This window comes from Epinephelus lanceolatus, chromosome 22, assembly GCF_041903045.1.
Source record: "Epinephelus lanceolatus isolate andai-2023 chromosome 22, ASM4190304v1, whole genome shotgun sequence".
NCBI classification, from domain to species: Eukaryota; Metazoa; Chordata; class Actinopteri; order Perciformes; family Serranidae; genus Epinephelus; species Epinephelus lanceolatus.
In genome coordinates, this window is record NC_135755.1 from 9096673 (window position 1) to 9114324 (window position 17652).

The 17652-nt window shown below is 43.3% G+C and overlaps 1 protein-coding gene across 8 annotated transcripts in view; it reads left to right on the forward strand.

Annotated features, from left to right (window-relative positions):
• Positions 1-16687, forward strand: part of dysf (dysferlin, limb girdle muscular dystrophy 2B (autosomal recessive)) — a 152210-nt gene extending 135523 nt beyond the window's left edge. For all 8 annotated transcript variants that reach the window (XM_033609246.2, XM_078164808.1, XM_078164807.1 and 5 more), the window contains 5 exons: positions 2495-2594; positions 6867-7039; positions 7172-7281; positions 7385-7532; positions 9295-16687. In XM_033609246.2, coding sequence (XP_033465137.2) covers positions 2495-2594; positions 6867-7039; positions 7172-7281; positions 7385-7532; positions 9295-9351 — 588 coding nt within the window. In that variant the 3' untranslated portion in view covers positions 9352-16687. The remainder of the gene's footprint in view (positions 1-2494; positions 2595-6866; positions 7040-7171; positions 7282-7384; positions 7533-9294) is intronic.
• The last annotated feature ends 965 nt before the right edge of the window (positions 16688-17652 follow it).

Here is a 17652-nt window from a genome sequence, read left to right on the forward strand (position 1 = left end):
GCATAAACTTTATTAGGTACACCCGTTCAGCTGCTCGTTAATGCAAATAGCTAATCAGCCAATCACGTGGCAGCAACTCAGCGTACTTAGGCATGTAAACATGGTGAAGACGAGCTGCTGAAGTTCAAACTGAGCATCAGAATGAGGAAGAAAGGTGCTTTAAGTGCCAGGGTTTACAGAGGATGGTCCCAACAAGAGAAAATATCCAGTGAGCCAAAATGCCTTGTTGATGCCAGAGGTCAGAGGTCAGAGGAGAATGGCCAGACTGGTTCAAGATGATAGAAAGGAAACAGGAAGTCAAACAACCACTGGTTCCAACCAAGGTCTGCAGAAGACCATCTCTGAAGCAACAACACCTTGTCCAACCTTGAAGCAGATGGGCTACAGCAGCAGAAGACCACACCAGGTGCCACTTCTGTCAGCTAACAACAGGAAACTGAGGCTACAGTTCACACAGGCTCACCAAAACTGGACAATAGAAGATTGGAAAAACGTTGCCTGGTCTGATGAGTCTGGATTTCTGCTGCCACATTCAGATGGTAGGGTCAGAATTTGGTGTCATGGATCCATCCTGCCTTGCATCAACGGTTCAGGCTGCTGCTGGTGGTGTAATGGTGTGGGGGAGATTTTCTTAGCACCAACTGAGCATGGTTTAAACACCACAGCCTACCTGAGTATTGTTGCTGAGCGTGTCCATCCCTTTATGACCACAGTGTACCCATCTTCTGATGGCTACTTCCAGCAGGATAACGCACCATGTCACAAAGCTCACATCATCTCAAACATGACAATGAGTTCACTGTACTCCAATGGCCTCCACAGTCACCAGATCTCAGTCCAATAGAGCACCTTTGGGATGTGGTGGAACAGGAGATTCTCATCGTGGATGTGCAGCCGACAAATCTGCAGCAACTGTGTGATGTCATCATGTCAATATGGACCAAAATCTCTGAGGAATGTTTCCAGCACCTTGTTGAATCTGTGACACCAAGAATTAAAAAGGGCGTCCAACCTGGTACTAGCAAGGTGTTCCTAATAAAGTGGCCAATGGGTTTATTACATTACTGTAAACAACCATAACTCTACTGAAACAGAAGCTCAGTTTAGTTCATAGTCTTCAACGACCCCTATCCAGAGGAAAGATTCTCACTCCCTCTAATTGAGACACTGGATTCCCCTGTCGGACTTTTTAACGTTTTGCCAAAAGCCTCTCTCTCCTCACCTTCCTATAAATCGATCATCACCTGTCCTGGTTATTAGTAAAGTCTTTAAATTCAGAAAAGCTAATTCCACTGTGTGAAGTTGGCGAGTGCAGCTTTTAGTTTGGCGTAAAATCTCCTCACCAAGTACTTTTGGGAGCGTTGCAGTGACGTATTGACATTTGCTGCGGATCACAGGGGAGCGATTTTATTTCACGTGTGAAAAGCCTTTTTTTTTTTTGTCAACATAACAACAGCCAAGGTGTCACACACACACACACACACACACACACACAGATAAAAAGGACGACTGAGGGAATGGAAAGAGAAGGAGAGGAAACTGTGTGCACCAGCTGCAGAGTGAAGCCCATTAGCACTGAGGTGAGATGGGATCAGATACTGTCTGGCAGTTTAGTGTGGATTTACCAGAGGCGATAATAGGTAGAATACAAACGCACGCGCGCACGCGCGCACGCACACACACACACACACACACACACACACACACACACACACACACAGGTCCAGTGTGGAAGTGGTGATGTAGTGAGAGATGTGTCGATGGAGTGCTGCTCCAAACTGATAGCTGCCTCCCGTCTTATCGTCCAACACAATTTTATTTCAGGTTTTTCTAACGTGTATGAAGAGGAGAATTTATCATCGTAGCATCGACTGCATATAAACAGTAAAAGCAGAGATGAGCGGATGATTTATGAAGTTTAAGAGACTGGTTACTATGGAGTTTGAAGACACCAAAAAAAAGTACAGAAACTTAAGGAATAAAGATAAAATTAGTAAGTAATTAATAAAGAAGACTTTTAACCCTTTGAAACCCGAGCTAGTTGGCTCGATTTCTTTCAAAAACATTGAAAGAAGGCGATGAGCAACTTTAAGAAGAAATGACCCCCCAAAAGTAGCAATACATTTTAAAAAAAATAAGAAAGAATAAAGAAAACTACAAAAACAAACAAGGAACTTACCTAAAAAAGAGCTTAAAAATAATAGTAAATCTGTAACATAATTTTAAATATATACTTGTACACATTTTTCCCAGCTTTTTTAAAAAAAATAATTTTCTTGCAGTTATCTGAACATTGCTTGCCACGTTGCTCGTCGCCTTTTTTTCCCGTGTTTCCGAAAGATACCGAACCAGTTTCCTTAGAGACACACATCAAGTGGATATAGCTCATAGGAAGACAGACGTTGCTGTTAGGAAAAGTCAATCTTAACTTCTTCTTGTTTATTTTCCTCTGCCCTGTGTGTGTGTGTGTGTGTGTGTGTGTGTGTGTCTGCAGGAACATTTCTGGAGTCTGGATAAAGCTGAGACCAAACTGCCTCCTAAACTGACCATCCAGATCTGGGACAATGACAAGTTCTCCTTCGACGACTACCTCGGTAAAACACATCACTCTGAGTGTGTGTGTGTGTGTGTGTTTCCACTGGTTATTGGTGTGTTTAGTGTTGCCTTCGTACTTTATTTTAACCCTTATAAAGTTTTAGTCTGTCTTCATGTTGAGACCTCATGAACCATCACCACCACCTACCATCACATTAATCCCCCTTTTTCATTTTATCTTTGGCTAGCATTTCTGCTTTTCTAATAGGTTGTCAAAGGTTTTATTGGCTAGATAACCATGATACATAAACATGAACAAAATGCTTGGATAATAAATGTCTTTTTACACATTTAGTGACAGTGACAGTCAAAATAGTGCAAGTCTGGACTGATGGTCTAATGCATTTTATTTTGTTCTAAATTAACTCCATTGACCAAATTAAGAGCTAAAGAGACATTAAACAAAAAGAGGACAAAAAATGCAATAAGCCTGATTAATGGTCCTGCGTTAAATCAACGATGTACCTACGTCGTTGCTGTGATGCCGTTGTGAACCCTTCGAACTTCTCCGTCACTCCATTTCGTCGCGGTGCAATTCACCGCCAGAGCGGTAGGGGGCTGCGTTCCTTTCCTGAATGGTTATCATCGTCTCTAGTTGATTCTTTGTTTAGCTTCCGGCTTTTCCGGTCACAGTGAACAATGGCGACCGAGAGAGAGAGAATCTTGCTGGAGTTGTAGTTGTTGGATGTAGAAGAAAGTATGTTAGATGGCGGGGATGGCGCAATCTGGAAATACGGAACCGTTGATACCAAGCAAAACCAATCACAGCCCTCTCGGTCTGCGCTGGGTCGGCGTCACCTCGACGTGTAGTTACATTTTTTGGGAGGTGCACGTCAGGCTACGCAGGAGCCCCCGGCGTAGCCTGACGTGCACCTCCCAAAAAATGTAACTACACGTCGAGGCAACGCACATACCCTACGACATAGGTACGTCGTTGATTTAACGCAGGACCATAAATCAGGCATTAGACCTCACCTTGATAGCACCAGAAAATTAGCAAATACACAAAAAACACAGAATTATTAGACAGTTGGACCCAAATTAATGCAGTTAATTCCGTGTTTATTTTCCGTGCTGTTTATCTCCGTCTCAATGTTACTGCAGTGTCTGTAATCTCTTTAGCCCCTTTCACACTGCCAGATTTTCGGCGAATGTTGGGCCGTTTTGCCAGCAAGCTGTGAGCATTTAGACACACAGAGCTGGATTGGCGAGTTGATCCGAGGTGCCCAATTTTCCACCTCGTAGGGTAGACATATTGGCGGAACCTTTGTGGTTTAAAAAGAACGAGGCGCCCTTCCACCACGGGAGGAGCTGTTGATGACACTGCATGTGTGAGCCACTGGCGGTGGACTAACAGGAAACAGCTGATAGCAGGAATTAGCAAGCAGCTAGTAGCAAGAGGGAAACGCAAACCTGACAGACACTGTAAAGATGAGCAACTGGGGAGACAAGGAGTTGCGCGCTCCTTGTCCTCACAAACGAAGAGGCCATTAACCATCAAATGACGGGAACGGTGAAGAACGGGCCGACTTACGAGAGAATCGCCGAAGGACTGACCAGCCGCTGCTTCCCTCCCACGTCACTGTTTACGTCACACGCTGAGCTACACGTTTTGTTGCTTGCTCACGCCCCTCATTGCCCTGAAAAAGGCACATTCTGTATAAACAAAAGTAGGTAGGCGGCATTTTGTCGCACTCCCCGATTTTGTTTTTATACTGCCAATGCTGAAAGAAGACTGATTGGGCTTTCCTGCAAATTTGCCTGCTGTCTCTTCAAAATAAAAGCACTTTCATGTTCACGGGAAAAATCTAAATAAAGGCAAAATCAGTACATAACAAATGCAAATTTAACGCATCAACTACAGAACGTTGGGGTAACTTATACATACTGTATCTTTAAAGCAGGGTTTTGGCCATTTTTGGCTGGAATTTGGACTCGTCCGGTTCAATCTTAAATCAAAACACATGGAATTATTGCACTTCGCTTTTTTCCGTCATGAAATTCAGCACAGTTGCAGTTAAGGAGCAACAGAAGAGATTCAGGTGCACCACTCACTGTTAGATCTTAGCTATCATGTGTGTTTTTACTTCCACACTAAAAGCCTTCAATTCTAATTTGCTCTAAAATACTTAAAGGCTTACTCTAAACGGGTCCATATTTCTCAGATTAAAGTCGGTCAGAAACATACATACAAGCCTTTTGGTTGTAGAAATACACTTAAATCACATTGGCTCTGACTTTTAGACAGTTTTTCTCCAGTTTCTGTCCAAGCTTTAGGTGGTAAATCTATCCGGGGAACCACATGTGCAACGTGCGTACAGACAAACTACTGTGATAACATTTATCTTTGGAATTAACGCTCTTCCATTTCCACTGTGTTGGCACATTTCACAGAGAGGAAGGGCCCGTTTTATTTTCTCTTCTCAAGCTGTCAAAATTCTGCCTCTCCTTCACCCCTGACGCTGCCCCGGCCCCGTCGCTTGAAATAACTCACCGCTGCCGCACCTCTCCTCTTCCACTCCCACTCCTGCTTCATTTCATCTTTTCTCTCTTTGCCATGACGGTCTGTAGAGCGAGCGGAGCATCCGTCTGCGGTGCGAGAGGAGGAGGAAGATGAGGAATCCAGATCCGTTCCTGTCTGTCACCATCTTTCTCTCCCGCTCGACTTTATTCACCTCGTACGATCTGTGGGTGTGTGGCCACCTCAAAGCATTTCTTCCATTCCTCGCTGTCTTCGGCTCGTCAGCTCGGGCCGCCGACTGTTAATCTCCCTGCACGGTGTGAGGGTCAGACACGAGCCATTTTCCTACTGTCACACTCTCAGACTGCAGCCAGCTCTGGAAAAACACTTCCAGTGGACATCTAGTCTCTCTTCAGCCGTTCATCAACCCACAATCCCTCCATACTTAACGTCAACGATGATCAAAACTCTGCTAACTACCCTCCACCACAGGATTGTCCATTATTAGTCATTAAGGAGAGCTGGCTATGTGGAGAGCTGACACAGCTGGTTCATACAGATCTGGATTTCCCAAAAGATTCTCAAGGCTAATATAATAATATCCATCTTTCAGACTTCTTCAGCATCCAAAAAGCACAGTGATTTAACACTGAACCTGCAAACTGCACAGTTCATACAGGTTTTATTCAGAAATTAAGTGACGTCGGATGTCAAATGAGTCATAATGTTTCTTTTCATCTTGAACAATTGAACTTGAACTATTCAGTCATTCAATCTGTACTGCTTTCAGTTTGACAGAATTGTTCAAGTCCAACTACATTATCTGGAAAATATATGGTGGTCTGTTCATTAGTTACTAGGGTGTAGGTGTCATTTCGGTTTTGGTTGTTTTTGTTTGAGGCACGAAACCAACTTGATTACAGTTAAGAAGATCATGTTTTGTGTTAAAGCACCCTTTTTCCTGGCACTATCTCGACTGGAAACACAGCGATGTCTGTGTAAAATAAAAACTGCTTTTTGCACCTAAGCAGCCACAGGACACACACCAATGACTCGCTAAATCATGACCAGATGGTTGTTCTTGTTTGAGGCAAAAAACCAACTTGATTACAGTTAAGAAGATCGTTTCGTATTAAAGCACCCTTTTTCATGGCGCTATCTCGACTGGAAACACAGCGATGTCTCTGTAAAATAAAAACTGCTTTTTGTGCCTAAATAGCCACAGGACACACACCAATGACTCGCTAAATCATGACCAGCTGGTTGTTTTTGTTTGAGGCACAAGACCAACTTGATTAGAGTTAAGAAGATCATGTTTTGTATTAAAGTACCCTTTTTAATGGCACTATCTCGACTGGAAACACAGTGATGTCTCTGTCAAAAAACAACTGCTTTTTGTGCCTAAATCGCCACAGGACACACACCAATGACTCGCTAAATCATGACCAGCTGGTTGTTTTTGTTTGAGGCACAAGACCAACTTGATGAGAGTTAAGAAGATCGTTTCGTATTAAAGTAACCTTTTTCATGGTACTATCCCGACTGGAAACACGGTGATGTCTCTGTCAAAAACAACTGCATTTTGTGCCTAAGTAGCCACAGGACACACACCAATGACTCGCTAAATCATGACCAGTTTGGTTGTTTTTGTTTGAGGCACAAAACCAACTTGATTACAGTTAAGAAGATCATGTTTTGTATTAAAGTACCCTTTTTCATGGCACTATCTCGACTGGAAACACGGCGGTGTCTCTGATTCTTTTTCGTCATGCTCCAGCCCTGTGTGAGTGGACTGTAAATGTCTCCTCAGGTCACCTGGTGATGGACCTGAACCACATGCTGCGCCCCGCCAAGTCTGCAGAGAAATGTAACCTGCAGCTGCTGGAGCAGCCGGCAGACAAACTGGTGTCTCTGTTCGAGCAGAAGACCGTCAAAGGATGGTGGCCCTGCACCTGCGAGCAAAACGGAGAGAAGATCCTCGCTGTGAGAAAAACAAACACACAACCATTGCATGTTCCCAGTTAGGTAGCATGTTAGCTCACCAGCTACAAAGGTTCCCCAGCTAGCCCTGCGTGTAGTCACCGTACCAGTAAAGGCTTGTTGTGTGTTTTTCAGGGGAAGGTGGAGATGTCTCTGGAGATCGTGACGGAGCAGGAGCAGGAGGAGAGACCGGCTGGACTCGGGAGAGACGAACCCAACATGAACCCTCACCTGGAGGAGCCTCAGTGAGTCACACACACACACACACACACACACACACACACACACACACACACACATAGTCTCACACTTACAAATATGGTTTGTCATCCTCTTGTCTTGTCTCAGGCGCCCAGAGACCTCCTTCCTGTGGTTCTCCTCCCCCTATAAGACTCTCAAGTTCATCCTTTGGAGGCGGTTCAAGTGGTTCATCATCCTCTTCATCATTCTCTTTTTCATCTTGCTCTTCCTCGGTGTCTTCCTCTACTCCTTCCCGGTGAGTTTGAGTCTGTTCACTGATTATTTTTTTATTGGTTTGCGAACGCATTTTTAATGACCAACCAAAGCCACAAATTTTTGATCCATGTCGTTAACTGGACTTTTGTACGGTTTTAACTTTGTCTGTAGGCTACAGCAAAACAAAGCAGGAAATAATAACAATAATTTAAAAAAAAAAAAAAAAAAAACTCAAGGAAAAATGACCAAATTGACAAAATCAAAATCAAGTCTGTGAAATCGGGCAGGTGAAACACTCTTTCAGTGTGGTATAACCACTGACTGTATAAATAATGGATGTAGCTACCAGGATGTCACCTATTGGTTTCTAGACTGCTGTTTTAAAACCTAAAGTTCGGCATTTTGGCCGTCGCTATCTTGGTGTTTTGAAGCCAGAAGTGCCCATAGTTGGACGAGAGGTTGGAGCTGTGGATCTGACTGTCAATGCGTAACTTTAAACCTTAATAAAATGTAAAAGGGTGAGTTACAAAACAAAATCACCCCCGCACAGTTAACATGAATGTTGAAATTATCTGTAGAAACCAAAACCGTGTTTTGTACCAGGCTGTAAACATGTGCATTTCTGCTGTGAAGCTGAACATCTTAACATGGGGGGTCTATGGGGATTGACTCGGTCCTGGAGCCACCCTCAAGTGGCCATTAGAGGAACTGCAGTTTTTGGCACTTGGCATTGGCTTCATTTTTCAGCCTCGGAGGTTGCCAGTTTGGCATGACACCGCGCAGCGGATGGAACAAAACCTGGTGGTCGTACTGGAATTGTCCCTCCCTGCTCCCTCACAGTCAAGATGGCTCAGAAATTCAGACTAATTGATCTTGTATTGTTCCTGACTTCAGTGGATCATTACATATAGATGTCAGTCTCTGAGCCAAGACGAAGGACAAAATGTGTCCTGCAACAGATGGCAAGGCTCGTTGTTTGTAGCCAGGATGATTTTTGGAAAACTGGAGTGAGGGGTCAGCAGTCAGTGACAGTATAAAACAACTGTGAATAACCAGAACCACGAGAGGTCCTTGCACATTCCCCTAAAATTTATGTAAATGTGTCCTTTATATTTAATGCTTTATTGCTTCAGAGAATTCAAATAAACACAAGAAGTTTGTGCTCTAGAAAAGGCTCAGCACTCGGTGAATAACCTCCTAAGCCCTATGATAAGCTGTTATGGCAAGGCTTAACTATACAGACCAGTGAGCAGTGATAACTAACATGTCTTTGGGGTCATCAGGTGGGAACCTCCTTTCACCAGTGTTTCGTCTAGTTGGTCCCACGACACCTCCAGGAGGCTAGACAGTGATCTCTGGCATCCCAGAGACACTCCCTTAATGCCAGCTCTCACTGCTCCCCGCACCAACCCAATAACCTCCTTTACCTTACTTACACATGGCTTTCTCAGCCCAAACAGCACTGCCACCTTCAACCAAACCAGGCTCCGTACATACGAGCTCCAGGTAGAAACAGTGCCAATACTACCTTTCCGAGCACATTCACCATACTCTATCTCACACGCTACATAGCATAACTACAATATGAGCTAAAGAAAAAAACTAATGAAGTACTGAACTAATAATGAATGATGAACTAATAAAGAAATGACAGAAGAAATTAAAAGGAGAAAGGCAGAGAAAGGGACGATTGAAATCCATTTTTATTTGTCTTTTGTGTCTGCCCTGAGGGAAAAAAGAAGAAAGCAAACGAGAGTTGATTAAAGAGAAATTAACCTTGTGCATCCACTTTCACCCTACAGAACTACGCTGCCATGAAGATGGTGGGACCTTTCGGACCGGCCAAGGCAGCAGAGTGACGATAGAGGAGAGATGAGGAAAGTGGAGAGAATAAACAGAAGAAAGAAAACGAGCTGAAGAACAACGTTTATACAAGTGAAATGAGGCTGAATTTAACCAGTTTTCATGCCATTCTTCTTCCTTTCCCCGAGTCTTTAAAACATCTTGCTAAAGTTGGGAGCGAAAACTGCAGCGATGAACTCGTGAACTTTCGTCTGACTGTTCCAGATAAGTTTACACTCTCTTTTGTACAGATAGACCTGATTAGCAATAGTGCCTGAGGTTCACAAACACCTCTGACACGACAAGCGAGTGTGTTTTCCATTTGTGCCTTCACCGTCTCCCCTCTCATCACAAACGCCGCATTACTGTACCGAATGTTCTCATCAGATCTCAGCATGTGTCACCCGCGTCCTCATCGTCCCTCCGTCTCCTCCGCCCTCACGCTGAGAAGAAGGGGAATAAAAGCTTGTCGCCAAACGTTGCCATGTTCGGGAGAAAGAAAAAAAAAACAGAATCAAAGATTGTGATGTTGTTGCCTGATCTTTTCACCACCTGCTGTTTCCCCCCTGGCGGCGCTGAGGCACAGTCAGGTCAGGCAGCGGTGACTGAACGGCTTCAAACCGTCAAACTTTTATCGTCTAAAGATTCAGTGTTTATGAAGAAGAAGCTTAAAAACAATGGTGATCCTATTCTCTGTACAGTATGACATCATTTCTACATGTGCTGCCTTCAAGTGCAATCAGAAAAGTCGTTAAATGTACAACTCGATATCTTATGTTATCTGCTTTATTGTCTTATCTGCTTTGTCTCAGAAGTTACCAGTTTAAATATAGCGTTTAAAAATCCAAGCTGCGTTCACAATCACCTCCTCACATGTACATTTTTAACTTCCACGTTGTAAAGTTACTTCCTGCTTCTTCTCTTCTTCCCTTTCCTCTTCCTCCTCAGCCTCACCTTCTTTTTTCCTCCTACTTTGCTGCCCCTCCATGTCCTTTTCCTCCCTTCCTGTTCCCCTCCTTCCTTTTAAACTCCCTCCTCTTCTCCTCCTTTGCTACCCTTCGTCTGTCCTCCTTTATCTCATTGTGCTCTTCCTCCTCTTCTCTCCCCAGTCTCATTTTCTTCCTTCTCTCCTCCCCGTTTCATCCTCATTTCCTCCTCCTTTGCTTTCCCTCCACTTACTTTTCCTCCTGTTCCTCCTCCTTTTCTTCCCTTCTCTTCCTTTTTATCCTCCTCTCTCCTTTGCTCCTCCATCCTCCTTCATCTCATTATGTTCTTCCTCCTCTTCTCCCAAGTCTTGACTTCTTCCATGTCCTTTTCCTCCTTCCTTCCTTCCTGTTCCCTTACTTCCTTTTTAACCTCCTCCTCCTCTTCCCCTTTGCTTCCCTTCTTCTATCCTCCTTTTCCCAGCGTCTTCTTGCTTCTTCTTCCCTTTCCTCTTCCTCATCAGCCTTACTATTTCCTGTTCTTCCTCCTTTCTTGTATCTTCCTCCTCCTCATCTCTTTTACAGCTCTTCTTCTATCCTCCTTTATCCCATTGTGTTCTTCTTCTTCCCTTTCCTCTTCCTCATCAGCTTTACTATTTCCCTGTTTTCAGATTGTTTCCTCTCCTCTTCCTCCTCATTGCCTCCTCCTCCTCCTCCTTTCCTGACTCCTATCGTTCTTCCTCCTCTTCTCCCCATCTTCTCACTTCTCCACCTTTGCTTTCTTTTATCCTCATTTCCTCCTCCTTTGCTTTCCCGCCACTTAATTTTCCTCCTCTTCTTCCTCCTTTTCTCCCCCGCCTAGTCTTCTACGTCCTCCTGTTCCTCCTTCCTTCCTTTTTGTCCTCAACCCCCTCATTTTCTCCTCCTCTTCTCCCTTATGTCATTTCTTCTGCCATCTTCCTTATCGTTTTCTCCCTGTCATCTTCATCCTTCCATTCATTATCCTCCTCTTTGCGTCCTCCTGCATGTCACTGTGTTATTCCTCCCTTTTTTTCTCCTCCTCTTCATTTCCTCCTTTTCCTTTGCTTCTCCCTGGTCATTCTTTTCTTACTTCCCTTCTTCTCCTCTTGCTCAAACTCTGTCTGCCGTCCTCTTCTTCCCATTTTTCCTTTCTTCTTGTTTTTTCCTCCTCCTCCTCTTCTTCCTTCTCCTCTTTGTGACTGCATCCCACTGTGTTCCTTCTCCTCTTCTTCATCCTCCATCTCCTCCTTTCTTTTTCCTTTGAGTCTACCTAATTTCCTTGTCCTGGCTGAAGTTTTCTTCCTCCTTCTTTCCTTCCCTTTACTTTCTCTCTTGCTTCTCCTTATTCATTTCTGCCTCCTCTTTCCTCCCCTTCACCTCCACCCTCCTCGTCTTCCCTCTGCTCTTTGCGCCCAGTCTTTCAGCACTCTCAGGGTTCAGCATGTTAAGTCAGGGATTTGCTCTTGTTGATCTCGGCGGTGGTTTAAGCTTTGAAAGTTTGTTTTAGACAGATGGATGTGCGCAGATAAGGACGACACACACACGCACACACACACACTAAGACACACACACAAAGTCCGAACAGGAAAGGTTAGAGGAGAGGGACTAATCCGCCCAAGATCTTACAGGATTTCCTGAAGTACATTTATGAGCTCATAAGTGTGTTTTTTGAAACTGAACACAAACAAGAGAGATATTTAACTCCACTCTCTTCTTCTCTTGTTTAATTCTGCATCTTCTCAGTGGTTCCCTCTAAAGTCCAAAGGCTGGGTGCGATCACGTGTCCGTTTGTTAGTTTGCTTTGGTCCGCACTGGAGTGGAAAAGTTGACTTTGTCCCGTTTGGTTCGTTTGGGTTTCACACCAGCCAATTACGAGCCAACCGGGCCTTGTAAACAAAAGTCACAAGCTCATTTATTGGACAGCGAGTTGGTCGTCCCGGCCAGGTCAGAGAGGGTTTACCTCCAGCTCCGCTAACCTCAGCATATATCACAGTAATTAACCTTTGAAAATCACTTAACAGCACATCGAATCTGAGCACCGGTCCAGACTTTTACTCCAGAATCCTGTTCGTTCGGCCCAGCTTTCCAAACACGAGCAACTCGCTCGCTATCACATGTCAACATTTGTCTCCTTGTGCCCATAAAGTCAGGCATTGTGAGTTGTTTCCTGCTGAGCTGAGACCGCTGTGCTGCTCCTGAGAAACCACTGCGCAGTTTGCTTGGAGGTGGGCAGAGACCAGTCAGTGCCAGTGTAGTTCAAATGGGTTAGAAACAAACTAAATGCAAAGACTGAAAGAAAGGAAAGCTCATTGAGGTGCATTTTATTCATTGGCAGAACACTCCTGAGTTAAATCAGGAGCGCCTTGATTGTATTCTAGTGATTTAGTGACACTACATTGTTCTAGTTTGAATCATGTTCGTTTTCTATGCACCATTTGGCTTCCCTGTTTGAATGTAAGCATTTCTTACTGCCTACTGGATCCGGCTGTGATAATCTTCTACCATTCTGCAGAGCCTACGCACAGAGCCTACTCCATTGTGAGCATTTATACTTGTGCGGTGGTGTGTCTGTGTCACTCTGCAGTTACACCTCCAAAACACTAGTTGGCGGCAGAGGTTTCTGTGAAGTGCTGTGAAGGCCAAAACACACCGGCGCCGTACGACGCGCATCAAAACAGCCGCCCCCATTATTTTCTATTTACAAACCCACACCGCCGGCGGCTCGACGCACGTCGACATGCTGCGCCGCGGCACTTTACGCCATTGTCCTATTTTTCCAGTGTCGCCGCCCTTGAAAAAGCGCTCCCAGCTCCCGTAGTTAATTAATAACATAAAGACAACTACAATAAGCAACGTACTGTTGTTGTCTAGTTGTCGTGGTCGTCCTGCATTGTGTGTTTTCTTCTTGCGCCCCGTCTTCTTCCTTGTCTTTTGTTCTAATTGGCGGTTGGCAACCAGTACCAGGACCTAGCGGACTGGAGTGTGCAATAGAAATCCGGTTGACGCCCCCTAGCACGACGCTTTTTGAGTGTGTTGGGGGCGGCACTTGACTCGCGTCAATGACGCTGCTGTCATATGACGCTGCCGGTGTGTTTTGGCCTTAACTCGCAGCATTCACAGACAAACACTTGTCTTTATCTGGACACATTTTCCAAGCAAATACAACATGCTAACGTTATTAGCACAAGCCTATGGCATTTTACATTGTATAAATTAGCCTAGCAGCTAGCAGCAACATTTAACAAAGGTAACATTACAAATTTGGCTCCATTACAACTCACAAGGTTCACCGACAAAACAACTGTCTTATACTAAACACATTTTCCAAACAAATACAACATGCTAACATTATTAGCACAAGCCTATGACATTTTACATTGTATAAATTAGCCTTAATAAAGACTTAATAAAAGCTTTGTTTCCACTGAGGGAAAGGGTTTCAGCTTACAGAAAAAGACAGGAGGTCTGCGTCACCGCGACATGTAGTTACATTTCTGGGGAGGTGCACGTCAGGCTGTGGTGTAGGGGATGGTGTAGTCTCTACATCAGCGCAGAGCCTGCGTCTTAGGTACAGCGTTGATTCGATGCAGAAGTATAAATCCCGTATTACAAGGATGAAGATAGAGATCCAAGTTAAGAAAACATAAGACAACATAAGAAAAAGAAAGTCTCCGAAGCAAGACTTTGACATCCACACAATGAGTGATCAAAAACTAAAGTTAGAAGCAGAGCTTCACACTGCAACAACTACATCTGTTACCACATCTAACTGCGCTAAAAATGTGTAATTATGCTTGTAGAAACTATGCTAAATTTTAAATGCTTCTTTTCGCTCCTAAAGTGCTTCCATTGGACTCTGAAACAGCGACAGAGCTGAGTAGCACAACCAGAACATGACGCAGCCGGATCCTGTGGGCACTGGCAGTTAGACACAACAAAGCTGGTTGTGAGACACTAAAATCTGTTTTGAAATAAGTTGTTTGAAGCATTTGATAGCTTTTATTTTACTATCAGTGTTATTAGTGTTCATACTTTAGGGTATTTAGCTGTTGTTGGGTGAATGGTTGGGTTTTCCTGCTTGGCGTTCTTTGGTTCAGGCCACGTCTCTGCCAAAAATACGTGAGGACAGTCAGGACAACTTTAGCCAAAGAACACTTTATTTTCATTTGCAGTATTATATTTGGTGGTATAGCTTTGTTCTGAGGCCCCTCTGCCTTTCCTCAAGCCTACGCAGAAAGCCTAAGACGGAGAGAGCACTCCTTTCTGCCCTTCCATGCGCCTACACAGAAAGCTGCAGGTGGAGAGAGCACACCTGTCTGCCCTTCCACATGCAAATGAAGAAAACCTAAGGCAGAGAGAGCACACCTCTCTGCCCTTCCATGTGCATACATGGAAAACCTAAGGCAGGGAGCGCAGCAGCAAAGACCCCACGGGAACAGAGCACCATCAAAGACAAACAGAAATGACACTGATAAGTCAGACACAGCATGAAAAGGAGGAGCTGGGGTGGAGGTGGGTTGCAAAGCAGCTTGCAGAGGAAGCAGCAACAGTAGGCAGGCCAGAGCAGTTTAAATAAGGCTCCATGAATGAGATTCGCCAAGTGGTTGCATAGAAAGTAATCATGTGATCTATCAGCTGACTCCCCTCGTCAGTTGATTGGGCTGTTTGAGATCAGCTGATGTAGCTGGGATGTGAGCTGAGCATGACATCGTGTCCTGCCTGAACTGACGCTGTGCTCAGTTTGTGATTCTTCAAGCTGTTTACATGAAGAAATAACCTTGAAGTTTGAGTGAAGACTGAAATTTACCACTTGCTGAAAATGCGTCTTCAGATACAAGGCAGAAAAAATAAAATAGGTGTCTTCTTCTTCACTTTAGATGATACAAAGTGACACAAAATGGTTCAGCTCGGTCGAGAATTTGCACGCTGCGCTTGAATGAAAGCCAACGAGATACCTGTGAGGACGTGGACAAGAAAATTATATTTAGATTTATGTCTGGGTGTTTGCCTGAACAGATGACGAGTTTATTGACTTTTTTTGTAAGTGTATTACTTGTGTTAGTGTGTTGAAGTATCTGCAGTTATATATTTGAAAGAGCTTTAAACGTCCTGCTGATGTAAACCCACAAAGCCTCAAAATGGAGAAACCTTATTTGACAATCCTGTCATTATCAGTGAAAGTGCTCTTTATTATTTTATTCCAAGATGCCTTCGTACCGCAAAGTAAACATGAACTCAGCACTGTTTTGCCCCGATGTTATCCCTGTCAGTAAATGCAACGTGCCTTTAGCCTTTAGCTTTGCTGCCTTGACGTAACACTAACCTCAGCAGAGAGATCGCAAACAACCAAAATGCTGTTTTTTTAATAGCTACGACTTCCAGTTGCCTTCATGATGCTTGCTGCTGTCTAAATGAGCATTTCCCCGAAAATTTTAATTAAAATTAGTTATGTTTTTGGTGGCAATGCACTGAATTAAACTGCTTAACCGATCTCTGATGGGTTGAAACTTAGCTAACTCTCACCTCTGGCCACACCCCAATCTGTGACGTTGCTATATCATTTTTCCATTAGCTGTCGAGGTCAAAATACCTGCAATGACATCACTGATCGGGGCTTGACTAGCGTAAATGTGTGATTATTCTGTGCAAATTAGCAACACTTGATTTTCTTTTTCTTGAAGTTTGAATTCTTGAAACGACTCATTAAAGGCATAGTTTGACATTTTAGGAAATATGTTTACTTTATTTCATAGTATTACATATAAGATTGATACCACTTTAATGTCTTTACATTTCCTGTTAGCTTAGCTTAGCATAAAGACTTTAGAGCTGCTGGTAGGTGGATTTTGTTACGTCTGCACAGAATAGGCATATCTCAAAAAATGTCAAACTATTCTTCAGGGGATGAAAAAATAAAATCTCCAAAATGCAGTTTTTACATGTGCGAAAATGCACGTTTGCAAATCTTAAAGCCGTTTTTTTTTTTTTTTTTTTTTTTAAACCCTATAACTTGCACTGAACTATAAAAGCAGAAACAAAGACATAGGCCAGATTTTACTGTACTTCCTGTTGCTGCAACAAAAAGCTTTCCTCTCTGGATGTACACAACAACACAAGCATCCCTCTGCCGTAAAACTGCACTAAACAGTAACACGTACAGGAACTGGAAACAAAAACTGGTCTGAAGTTGAATGAGTGTTTTTACATGCACAGCACCGTGACAGTCTCTTAAGTTGTTGTTGTTGTTGTTGTGGTAAAAGGTGGCCGACAGTATTGATGATATTTTAATGTATTCTGGGAGAAACAGACTGAATGTATTCCAAAACATGACGTGTATTTGACTTCATATCTGCAAAAAAGCACTGCACTGCATTGTGTCAGTATTATCAATAAACTGCATTTCTGATCAGCGCACGATGTGTTTCTTTATGTCACAGAAAAAATGTGCATATTGTGTATTACCTTGCCTCTGTGTTGAGTTCAAACTTTGCAGTTTCTTCATGTTTATTCTGGTTATACCATGGCAACATACCAGCTATATAAGCATCGTTTATCTGTATTTGTAAGTGTTTTGTTTTGTTTTTTGTTTGTTTTTTTCTTCTATATTAAACATGTGGTTAGGTTTAGGCCAAAAACCACTTGGTTAAAGTTAGCAAAACATCATGTTTTGGCTAAAAATACCTGTTTTTATGCAACAAACACAGCTGGAAATGTCCTGATGTTTTATTAAAATATACCCAGTCATGTTGCAGCAAATGCGGCTGGAAATTTCTTGCCATCTCCTTAACAAAAGCCCAGTATTGTTGCCACAAATACAGCTTGAAATGACCCAGTGTGGTGTTGAAAAATACCCAGTTTTTTCACAACAGTCACAGCTAGAAATATCCCGAAATCCCATTAAAAAATGCCCAGTTTTGTTGCAACAAATGCAGCTGAAACTTTCCCGTCTTGTAAAAAATACCCAAAATACCCAAACTTGGCTGGATATATCCTTACATCTCATTTAACAATATCCAGTTTTGTATCTAAGAACATAAATTGAAATGTCCTCAACATCTCACTAAAAAAATACCTACTAGAAAGCCTGGCTGGAAATGTCAGTGGTTGGCAGCCATCTTGCTGAGGTGTCACGCCATCCACCATCCTCTCCACCTTCTGATGAGAAAGTCAGCTCAGATACATTTCATCTGAGCTACGTCACTTTAGAAATGTTGATATGATACATATGAATCATACAAAGAGAGCAGATCTTAAACATGTGTGGTTATCTGAAAATAAGGCACACTCTCCAGCCAATCAGAAACTTGCATTTCCAGTAAGAACTGTGAGTTAGGTTATATTATTATTTTAGAGGTCAATTACCTTCTCCAAGGT